The following is a 12,175-nucleotide window of genomic DNA, read 5'->3' as shown; positions in this document are numbered from 1 at the left end:
CTAACAGTTCAGAATTACAAATATTAACTTGGCCAATGAACAGAAATAGAGGTTTTGTTTTTTTTTGCTATTATATTTAGTCAGGACATATTTTAACAAAAATATACAACTGCATTCCAAATTTGCCAGTTAATGTTCATGTTATATAAACTTATATCTTACATGAGAATACTTAAATATATTTAAATATAATCATTTCTGGATTATATTTACCAAATTATTTTATTCCTATTTTAAACTCAGTCAGAATTTCCTAGTTTTTTTCCACTCAGATGTTTTATTATATTTTAAAGTGTGAGACAGGTGTCACAAATGATCTTTAAATTAACTGAAGAAAAACTCAAATTAAAAAAAAAAACAACAGGATTCTACACGTAGTAGAATTCTACACATAGTATGGCTAGGTTTCTCTGGGAATTGGAATGAAGAGAGTTTTTTGTCTACAAAAAGGCTGTGTATTTGCTTGATAAAAATGCAGATTTCTGGATCACATCCCAGGTCTAATGAGTCAAAATTTATGGGGGTAGAGCCTTAACAAAAATATTTATTTTAAAAAGCAGGCCAGATGATGGTCACATACTTACAAGTTTGACAAGAGAAGCAATTGTGTAGCATGTGGTGTGTGGGAAGGGTACTGTATTGCTATCATTTTATCTATGTAGTGGCTATATCTATTTTCTCCCGGAAAGAAATTTCTTATTATCTAAGACTCTCGTTCATTATAGGGTCAGGGTTTCCACTGGCAAAAATGCTTTGTATGAAACCTAGCCAAACGTAAGACACAGGGAACAAGACACGTGGGCCATATGTTCTGCCAGGAGGCCTACTTCACCATCCAAAATGCCTGGCAGTTGTCAGAACTTGCAAGGGGAATTTTGTTTACTTTGTGAGCTGCCCAGTAGGTTCCAAAGGTCATTTAGGAATACTGTCACACTGTTGATAGGGAAGACATGGTCTTCAACTTAGGTGCATCCACCAAACTGGACGTTTGTAATCCCAATATTCATTTTATATCTATGGTCAATCAACAGCATTCCTTACACTGTAAAATCTCTTATTTCCAAGAAATACCACTTAAAAAATGTCTACTACTGTTAAATAGTAGTTGTATGTGTTCCAGATATCTTTTATCCAAAGAACAGCTATATGATTAAGCATTATGTATGATACATTGTTTGCTATGACTGAGAATCTTGACATAAATACAGTGAAATAACCATTTCAGAAATAAATTTTATATTTCAGAAAATATAAACATTTCAATTAAATAAAAAATTACTTCTCAGTATTGTTTATTAAAGATCAGGGATTTGATATCAATAATAATAAAAAGGTTTAGGAATAACTGGAACTAATAGGTCTAAAATTTGAAAATAATGCCTTAATTATTTACAAAGAGCCATGTTTATTTACATACAAATCCAAAATAGGCAATATGACCATTTACATGGAAGTTTCAAAGAGGCACAAGAAAGGGATGAAGTCTCAGCATACAATAAGCAGATGTTTCAAGGAGGAAGTGACAGACAGCAGGGCAGAAATGTGACAGAAGTCAGAAGAGGGGACAGGAAGCACAAGGCAAGTGTGACAGACACAAATGGTAACAGAAAAAGTAGTGAAGAGCCAACCTAAACGTGGCATGAAGCAATGTGAGGGGGTCAAAGAGGGATAAAACTTGCTTGCACAATGGTACAATATTCAGTCTTATGTTCAAGAAAAGGAAATGTAATTACATATGCATCTATGACAAAAGGGAAATTATCTTTACTAAATTCTATAATCTTAATTATTTTTTTTAAGATGCTTCAGTTAATTCATGTGTTCATCAATACCCATGAAAGACAGGGAGAAGTGAGAGCACAATAAACAGTATTTATACACTGATATCTTTGCTCCAACAGCACAGCACATGTAACTGTGCCAATCTCTATCCTGGGTGTCTAGGAAAGCTGCCATAAAATGAACAGGTGTTTGGGTGTGATTGGCTCAATGACTGTTTCATAGACTATGCTGTTGACTGGTAGCTAGAGCAATCACTTCCTCAATCTCTCTGCACAAAACCTGACACAGCACTTCTTTCTTCTGACAGTTCCTTGTACTGTGATGCATGCTTTCACCTAAGGGTAAGCCACTTCTTCTTAGCCACAAAAGCCATCTGTGGCCCTTGAGATGCCTGTGGCCAGAGAAGGAGAAAGAAAATAAAAAAGGAAGGCTAAGAAAGCCTATCTTTATGGGAAGGAAAGAGGAAACTATAGGAGTGGGGAAGAAAGGGGGAGAAAGGGACTGGGAAGGAGAGTAGTTCTTAGTGTTGCAGGCAGGACAAAGAATAACTGTTAAATGCCTCAAGGCTGTACCATAAGTCACCTACCTCTTCATTCAGTAACTCTTTGGCATTTGCTTTAAAAATACAGTCCTCCCCTAGTATCTGCGAGGGACTGACTAGTTCAAAAATCCCTGTGGACACCAAGATCCCAAGATGCTCAAGGCCCTTATATAAAACGATGTTGTATTTGCATATAACATATACATAGCCTCCTGTATACTTTAAATCATCTCTAGATTACCTCATATAATCCCTACACATCATTTCATTTGTGTGGATTCAACGTAGACTCTGCATGCTGCAAATTCAAGTTCTACTCTTTAGAACTTCATGGAATTTTTCTTTTTCCAAATGTTTTTGATCCATGGTTGGCTGAATCCACTGATACACAGTGCTGACTGTAAAACATATCCAGGGGCTTCACTGATAGGGAATAGGACTAGATGATCCTTAGGTCATGATGTTCTCATCATCTATCCTTGCCCATTTTGTTACTCCCATACTGTCCTGGACTTACTTCCTGCTTGTTCACCCTCTGATTCTTTTCCTTTTACTCCTGGACCTTTCACTGGTGCCCCCGGGAACTCATACTTTATTATGATCAACAATTGTTTCATATTTTCTACCTTTTGTGGAAATACTGCTTTTCACTTCCCTGCTTTAATTAGAATCTGACTATCCTCTAAGCATACTGGTCTCTCAGCAGCCCTTCTGAATGAAGGATGTTTATTCTCTCACTCGTTGCATTTGACACAAATACAAGTTTCAGATCATTATTTCTCATTTGTGTAACAACTTCCATTCTTTTGAGGCCCAGTTATCCCAACTATACCCTTTCCTATCATTTACTGAACCCTACCTCACATTCACTAAAGAACTGTGGTGCCTAATTTACTCTATAACTCAACTCTAGATATTACATACTGTCTGCCTGGACAACCATCTAAAATGCAGGTCTCACTGTTTCATCTTCTAGCCTCTTTTCTTCCCTGCCTCACTTGAGTCACTTACTTCTACAGTCGTATCTGGCGTACCTGACCTCTCCAGAATGACTACGATCTCCCATACTCAGGGAACACCTATGCTTATCTTTTGCGCTCAATAGCCCAATTTATACCTGTCATTTGACTTCAATGAGACCTCTACTTTCTCTCTATACATCAACATTCTTCTTTTCAAGAAACTTGCATTGCAAATTATCCTTTCTCCTATTCCTTCAGTCTATCCTTTTTCACTAGAGATTAAACAAGTGCAAGAATCTTTTGTCTTAAACAAAAGAAAATAACAAAGTGATGTCTTTCTGTACTCATATCTTCTGGTTATAATTCTGTTTCTATCTAATATTTTCTACTCTTGTGGAAATACTGCTCTTCACTTCCCTGCTTTGATTAGAATCTAGCTATCCTCTATGCATAGTGGTCTCTCAGCAGCCTTTCTGAATGAAGTGAATTTAAGAAACAGTTGGGCATTTTTTTCTACTTGTTGACTTCCTGCTCATCCCTCAATCCCTCTCAACCTGCTTTCTGCCTCTACATTTGTATTAAAAGAACTCCTTCTAAAGTCATCAGTGACTTCATTAGACAACTAGTCCACACTACAGTTGATCCACAATCAGCACTACTACCTCCTTACCAAAGCAGAGCTTCCCTGTGGCCGCTGCTGCCAGCATACTGCCCTGGATTGCCTGGCCCTAGTTGCTCCTTCTCATTTTCCAGCCCTCCCCACTTGATTCAATCTTCAATTCAATCTACCAGTACCATGCTATTTTGGTTACTGTAGCCTTCTAGTATAGTTTGAAATCAAGTAGCGTGATGCCTCTAGCTGTGTTCTTTTGTAGTGCTTATCACAATTATAACACATTAATTACTTGTTAACATCTGTGCTTCTTGCCCCAAATCAAACTCCTCCACCAATTTTCACAAGAAGAGCAACCGTATCTATTTTATTTATGAGCGTATGCTGCAGCTACGAGGCCTTGCCTGTGTGCTAGCATTATGTCCAATATATGTGTGGAATGAATGGATGGATGAATGCTTATTCTAACTGTGGCATTCTGTTTATCCCGACAGACTAGAGAGCAATAGGACTGATATTTTTAGGTTTTACTCAAATAACAGTGAAAAAAGAGCAATTAAAAGTTCTTTAATTCAACTACAGTTTTCTTGGGAGGGGAGCACCCTAACAACTAACCACTGGTAGTGAATTTCAACTTGTAGCTGATTCTACTTACAAAACTCATGACTTTAAAGTGAAAAGAGAGTATCAAAAACTCAGAAGAAGAAGGAATAAAGAACACTTTATATTGCTTAAGAGTCAACCCCATCATTCTCCATTCTCATCCTCTAACTCTTCCTTAAAGTCCACATTTGCTACTACATTTAGATACTGATGTGTCCTTTGTTGAAGTTTGGTTAGAAAAAAATATTTAAAAAGCATATTTAAGGAAAAGAACAAAACAGCCTCCACTTTGTACTAAATACCCCTTAAGCAGTGAATCCAATTACAGATCCGGTCTGGATAACAAATTATAGTAATTTTTTTTTAAATTCTGAATGAAGCATGGAAAAAAATTAGTAAAATAATGCCAAAATTTGGCTGCACCCTGAAATATCAATTCATGCTGTTTAAATTCTTGTAACTGTCTTCATTAACCAATTTACTTTTTCCTTCTGTTTAGCTAAGACACATCTTTCCCCTTATATGCAGGGTTGAGTAAAAGAATGAGGAAAACTCTTTCTTTAAATAAATCCCTAATTTAACCAGACCTCTATCTACTTCTGGTGGATAGAAATACTATAGAGGATGATAGGAAACTGGAATTTTAAGATGTTACATTTTAGCCACAATGTGCATGACTATTGCTAACCATGTTTGAATAAGTGTTCTGTGTTCCTCCCATAATTAAAACTTAGATGGTTAAGCTGAGGCTTTCAGGCGGTATATCTACAGACAATAGTAGTATCCACCTATTCACTGTGCCAAGCTTGTTGTGATATTCATGGTTTCTTAATCAGATACCGCTTCCTATTATATTGCCTTACCTATGCTTCTGTGTGTTCCTGACCTACTTTACCTTCACAGGGATGTCCTCTTCCTGGCTTGCTTTCTCTGAGGTGAAGACATATGATATTTCTTTGTGAGATGTGGTCTGGCGGCAGATTGCACACTTAATGGAGCTTCTGTGAGATCCCACGCTGTATTGTTCGACAATTATAGAAATGCATTCATTACAGAAACAGTGACCACAGGTCAGTACTGCCCACTAAAAAGAAAACACATAGAACAAGCTTTAGCGCCACTATTAAAGATGCCTTTCGATTCTATCAAAAAAAAGCCATAGTGCTATCAAAGATGCCTTTCAACTCTATCAAAGATGCCTTTCAATTCTATCAAAGATGCCTTTCAATTTGTAAGTATATTAAAAGGAGGAGTCACAATTTTTCTTCATAAAGATTTCATGACATTAATATTCTCTGTTATAAAGCTAAGTTGTGCTTTTAAATTAATTATTTTTTATTCCAAAGTAAGCTTTCATAGTCTTCAGTTCTGTTTATCCTAATAGTGAGTATGATAGTCAGCCATCATTACTTTGTAGGAAGTTGGTGTTCTCATTTCTGTATCTGGGAAAAGTGCAAATTAGTCCTTCAGCATTCTAACAATATATTTAACAGAGGGACTCAGAATAATATTATTTTGAAGATAATATCATACTCAATATGTTCCACTTAATTTAAAAAACAGATTTATATTTTCACACATTAAAGCACTTATATAGAAAATAATATGGGCTAGTTAGTATCTCAAATTTATTTTAAAAGTGGTTCTGGGTTTTTTTTTAAAAAAAATACAAACAAACAAAAAGAAATTTTTAAGAAACCCCTTGTCATATTTCGGGAAAAATAAAATAATCCAAACTGAATCTTTGCAACACATCATGGAGACTTTTGCCCTCTTTGGCAATGAGAGACGTAAAAAAGCAACATATTTAGTCTAGTTGTAAGTTCTAAAAGCTATGGCATCTATAAATGTGTATTTAACCTTTTTCACCTGGTAAAAACAGTAAGAAAAACTGAGTGTCGTTTTGAGTGACAAAGCTCCTAAATCCTTAAGCTATGTTTGTTTTCAGGATTTGGACATGTATGGAAAGAAAGTATATGGCTGGCCCATTCAAGGTTCTTTGCAGGACCAACTAAGATGCTCTTTGGAAAAGAACTCACAGTAAATGAAAGAGAAAACTGAGGTATATAAGCTTGGTTTTAAAACCACTATTTTGCCTGTTATCAGCTAATACTATTCCTACTGTTTTCTAGTTGCACCTCTGCCAGAGTCCACAGGAGTTGAGACTAATGAAATTGAAGAGCTATTTTATCAGCATTTGTATGACACAGAGCAGCACTCTATTGCACTTTATGAACCTCTAGTGCCACTGGGTTACTCTATTGGAAAGCAGTTTTGTGACTCACTGGTGCTCAAAAAGGACCAACTAAACATCCAGACAGGTCCACCTACATGTACAACAGTGAAGAACCAATGAGATACCTGGCACCTGAGCATTAGGAGTGACAGGAAGCTGACTGACCCAAACAGAAGAAACAAATGGCAATGCCTCCAGGGGCATCAGCTGGTACATAGAGGTTATCTCTGACAGATTCTAATTTAATAGCTATAAATCAGAAGAGGAGGAGAACTGAGGAGGCAAAAAGGAAAAAAATATACAGCTACTATACATTATGAGTATGAACAGAGCTTGAAAAGTAGTTTTGCTACTATTATTAAAATCCGATATGGTCTTTTAATTGTAGGAAACCTAGGTTATGCTAGACTTAAATGAACAAATGTATATGGAAGAACTTTAAAAACTGAAAATGTTTAAGATGAAATAAAATGTCTGAGACAGTCCAGTTGCATGAATCTTATGAAAACTAAAAGCAAAAGAGACTACTTTGTCATAATTTCTTCCATTTTTATCACAACTTTTATCACAGTTTCATCACTGACTTTTGTCAGTAGTCACCAGCATTTGTACACTACTATCTGCTCAGTTTCCAAAGTTATAGCTCTCCCTTTAAGATATATTACCAAATGAAGTGTTCTTGTAATCTCACCTTCTCCACCAATCTTGGAAACCAAAAGTTACTTTCTTCTTGATTATTACTGGTCAGAATATAAAATGCATATATTTACCTTTCAACTCTCAGTTCCATAGAAAAAACAGCCAAGAATATTTCTACTTCTTCAACAGTAATAGACTTATCTTTCAAATTTTCAAAAGCAATGAATATTCTCATATATATATATTTATCTTAGAAAGTAGGAACTTGTATTTTCGTAAATTGCAGTTCTCCTAGAGAAGAATATGGTTCTACCATGTTTATAGACATTATGTATACTAATATTCACAAAGAAATATACTTAATATAGTGGTCTACCAAAATCACATGGAAATTTCCCTAGGTGAGATTAATTTGCACTCTAAAGTACAAGTATTATGAGATAGGAATACTGCCAAGTAAGAAGTATGATTCTATAGTAATGTAATACCTTAAGTAAATGTATGTGTGCTATGCCACATTTCCATGTAATTATTGAATAACTATGTTACCTGACAAAGTCAAATAACTGGACCAATCTTGTGACTGGAAACAATGTTTGAAACTATCTATCTTTAATGAAAAAGATGGGGTCATTTTAGAAATATTTTTTCACTTTCCATTTAAGAAAAATGTTGCTCAGGCCTCTATCCCTAAGAATGTCACCTAACCTCAGGTGTTACCTTTAAGATAATGGTAATACTTGCCTTTCATAGAAACTAGTGATGAGAAAAATGAGAGAAAGAAAAAAATATTTTATGTAGAAACCTTTGAAAACTGTAAGGTTATTTTATAAATGCATGTGATGTTTATTATAATTTCACCTGTTTTCCCAGCTGTCGAGCACAGATTGGACAAGGTTCTGGATTAATACCTTCTGATGTTTTGTCTTGAGACTATCCAAAAAAGAATTAAAAAATATATTAGTTATATTTTTACATATAAAATCTGATACACGTTTTGCAACTCACGGAAGTGAATACTGGCAATTATAATTTTCGTAATCTATCAATTTAGATGATCCATTAATCTCTATATTACCTAACATTATTATTCCTGGGACTTACAAATACCATTTATTCAAGGAGTGAATAAAAAAATAAAAACAATTTTAATCATACAGGCTGAATATCCCTAATCCAAAACCTGAAATCTGAAATTTCAGATAACAGATTTTCAGATTTGGGATGATTAACTGGTATAATGCAAGTATTCTAGAATTTGAAGTCTGAAATCTGAAACACTTCTGGTTCTAACCATTTCAGATAAGGCACACTCAACCTGTAGCTTAAACTATAGTACTAGTATATCTTGATTACAGTAAAAGGCAAAATTAAAAGCAAATTATGACAGCTAGATTTTTAAAGTTTTATTTTTAGGCTAAATTTTGTTATTAAAATATACAGATTACTTAAAAATATACAATTTAGAATTCTGAAATAAAAGCTCCTTAATGTTTTTGAAAAAACCTGTACTTAATCTGCATATCTACTTGGCATAAAAGCATAGATATAGAAAGCATTTATTTATGTAATGTAACTCCTTATTAATACAGGTTTCTCAGCATCCTTTTCCTAAACTCATATAAAGCAAATAACTGGGAAACAGAAACATTACTGATTTCAGACCTCTTTATAACCAGAAATTATATCAAAAACAATAGCTTTTTGAAATCTCCTTAGTATTATAAAAACTGAAAGAGTTTCAAAAAAGTCACCAACCAAGTGGACAGATTTTAAAACTGAGGAAAACATAAAGGAAGATAAATTAAAATAAAAGATCACTGAATTTTTTTGTCTGAGGTTTGACTAACCAAATAAGCAATTAAAAATTCTATCATTTAGGCCAGGTGTGGTGGCTCATGCCTGTAATCCCAACACTTTGGGAGGCCAAGGTGGGTGGATCATGAGGTCAAGAGATTGAGACCATCCTGGCCAATATGGTGAAACCCTGTTTCTACTAAAAATACAAAAATTAGCTGGGCATGGCAGCGCACGCCTGTAGTCCCAGCTATTCGGGAGGCTGAGGCAGGAGAATTGCTTGAACCCGGAAGGCGGAGGTTGCAGTGAGCCAAGATCCTGCCACTGCACTCCAGCCTGAAGCCTGGCGATGGAGTGAGACTCTGTCTCAAAAAAAAAAAAAAAATTCTATCATTTGGCTTATAAATAGTAAATAAATAAATAAATATCTAAATTGTGCATGGATTCAGCAACTCTAAAGGTTAAAAGCAATTCTGCTAACTAAAACAAAGTTATGCAGACATTTAAACAAACTGAACAACTGAATTATTCTTTCCTCTGTTAATTACTGATTTTTATAAAGAAATCAATAATATATATATATATTTGCAGTGGCATAATGTCCATTTGATGCTACCATATAGATTTCAATCCATTTTATCTATGTTGTCCAGTTTTCATGTATAATAAATCACCCAAAATTTTAGTGGCTTAAAACAAACACACATTTCCCATGATATTACAGGTGATTTGGGGATGGGCTGAGTTGGCTAGGGTTGGATGGTCTATAATGGCCTCATGCTCACGTCTGGCAGTTGTTAGGCTATCTGGTCTGCATGGAGGTCTGAGCTGAGCTGGGGCTCTGCTACTCAAGAGGGTAAACTAGGTTTTTTTCAGACAGTCTCATGGAGTTCCAAAGGGCAGCAAGAATGGGAGTACCCCAAAGTGCATGGACTTTTTAGGTCTCTGCATGTCAGAAGGTCAAACAAAAATTATCTGACTAAGGCCAGAGTCAGTATAGAAGGGGACTGCTTATAGGCATGTATACATGAAAGATCATTGCTATAGCACTTTGTAAACAATCTACCATAATTCACAATAGCTCTTCTTTTCCAATATGTCAATAAAGAACTGACATTTATATAAATGGTGAGATTATAAATATTTCAGGCCTTGTGGGACATATGGTCTGTGTTGTAACTAGTCAACTCCACTATTGTAGCATGAATGTAGCCACAGACAATAGGTAAATGAATGAGCGTGACCATATTCCATAAAACTTTACTTACAAAAAAAGGTAGTGGGCTGAATTTTTCCAACGGATGGTAATTTGTAGATCTTTAACTTAAACAATTTATAAATTTTCCTCTAAGCACTGTCACATATTTTTACTTTCACTCAGTTCAGAGTATTTTTGAATCTCCATTTTGACTTCTTCTTTGACCCATCAGTTATTCAGAAGTATGTTGTCAATACTTTTAGGGATTTATCTAGTTATATTTCCATTACGGATTTCTGGTTTAAATTCTTCTTCAGTCAGAAATCATACTCTTAAATACTTTTAATCCTCTGAAAATTTTAAGAGCTGCTTTTTGAATTAGCATGAGGTCTATTTTGATAAATGTTCCATATACACCTAAAAAATACGTATTCTGTAGTTGTTGAGTGGTCTGTGTCAATTAGGTCATATTTGTTCATTAGTGTTCAAATGTTCAATACCCTTATGGTCTTTTTGTCCATTTCTCTGGAAGAATCTTACAATAGTTTACCTCTGCTTACCTCCTTCCTTTGTGCTACTAACATATATTTTAGTGCTACATATGTTGTATAACCCACAGGATAGCATTGCTGCTTTTAAATAAGTCAATATCCTTGCATATTTATCTACATATTTAAGTTTCCGCTCTTCATTGCTTACTGTAGTTCCATCCTTCAATCTGAAATAATTTTCCTTCAGTCCAAAGAGGTTCCTTTAGTATTTATTGTGATGTGGGTTTACTGGAAATGAATTCTTCCAGTTTGTGTTTGTCTGAAAATATCTTTATTTCACTTTTTTTGAAAAAGGATATTTTCTTTAAGTATAGAATTCTAGGTTGACTTTTTTTTTTTTTTTTTTTTAGCATTTTGAAGATGTTCCAATGTCAACTGGTTACAGAGAGAAACTATGCAAAACAGTGAAACATCTTTAAAGGTGAAAAGAAAAACATCTCTATGTAGCCACCAGTTTTATTAGTGCTTTTTTGTAAATATTAAGTGTTTTATCTCTCAACTTTTTTTATTTTTATCTTTCATTATTTTTGGTCTCCAGGAGTTTGACTATAATATACCTAGGCAGTATTTTTGTTTTTGTTTACTTATTCTGCTTAGGGTTTCTGAACTTCTTGAATCTGTAAGACATTTGTCATATTGTCTTTTATCAGTTTTAGAAAATTCTCAGCCATTATCTCTTGAAGCTCCTGTCCTATTCTCTTTTCCTCTTGAACTTCAATTACAAGTATGCTAGATCTATGAAATTACAAGTATGCTATATTAAACAACTGTGTCTCAATATCTTTTGCCCTATTTTGCTCTTTATTTTTCTATCTATGCCACTTCAAATTGGGTATTTTCTACTGTACTGTACTTCAGTTCATAAACACTGTGTTTTTCTGTGTCTGGTCTCCATTCAATGAGTTTTTGATTTCAGATACTGTATTTTTGCAGTTCTATAATATCCATTTGTTAAGATTCCAATTGATTTTATCTACGTTGTCCAGTTTTCCTTTTCTCACATACAAGTTGAGCATTCCAAATCCAAAAATCCATAATCTCGAATGCTCTAAAATCAAACTTTTTAAGTGCTAATGTGATGCTCAAAGTTAATGCTCACTGGAACATTTCAAATTTTGGATTTGAGATGTTAAACCTGCATCAAATTATTGAAGTGCTTTTAGGAAAAGCTTATATAAATTTGTATTTTCATTGGTAATGCTTAAAATGTACCCATTCACTGCCCTTTTTCACCACTGGGGTGTATAATCATT

At 34.6% G+C, this 12,175-nt stretch overlaps 1 protein-coding gene across 5 annotated transcripts in view; it reads right to left on the bottom strand.

Annotated features, from left to right (window-relative positions):
• SHPRH (SNF2 histone linker PHD RING helicase) overlaps nucleotides 1-12,175 on the bottom strand; it is an 81,741-nt gene that overhangs the window by 19,465 nt on the left and 50,101 nt on the right. For all 5 annotated transcript variants that reach the window (XR_010336587.1, XM_064360593.1, XM_064360596.1 and 2 more), the window contains exons 24-25: nucleotides 8,238-8,309; nucleotides 5,397-5,585 (exon numbers count right to left, since the gene is read on the bottom strand). Coding sequence is in view for 4 of the 5 variants with exons in the window: in XM_064360593.1 (XP_064216663.1) it covers nucleotides 5,397-5,585; nucleotides 8,238-8,309 (261 nt within the window). In the remaining variant the exon portion in view is untranslated. The remainder of the gene's footprint in view (nucleotides 1-5,396; nucleotides 5,586-8,237; nucleotides 8,310-12,175) is intronic.

This window comes from Aotus nancymaae, unplaced genomic scaffold, assembly GCF_030222135.1.
Source record: "Aotus nancymaae isolate 86718 unplaced genomic scaffold, 86718_ANA_hifiasm-v0.15.2.pri h1tg000040l, whole genome shotgun sequence".
In the NCBI taxonomy this organism is placed as follows: domain Eukaryota; kingdom Metazoa; phylum Chordata; class Mammalia; order Primates; family Aotidae; genus Aotus; species Aotus nancymaae.
This window is presented reverse-complemented; position numbering and strand designations above follow the sequence as displayed.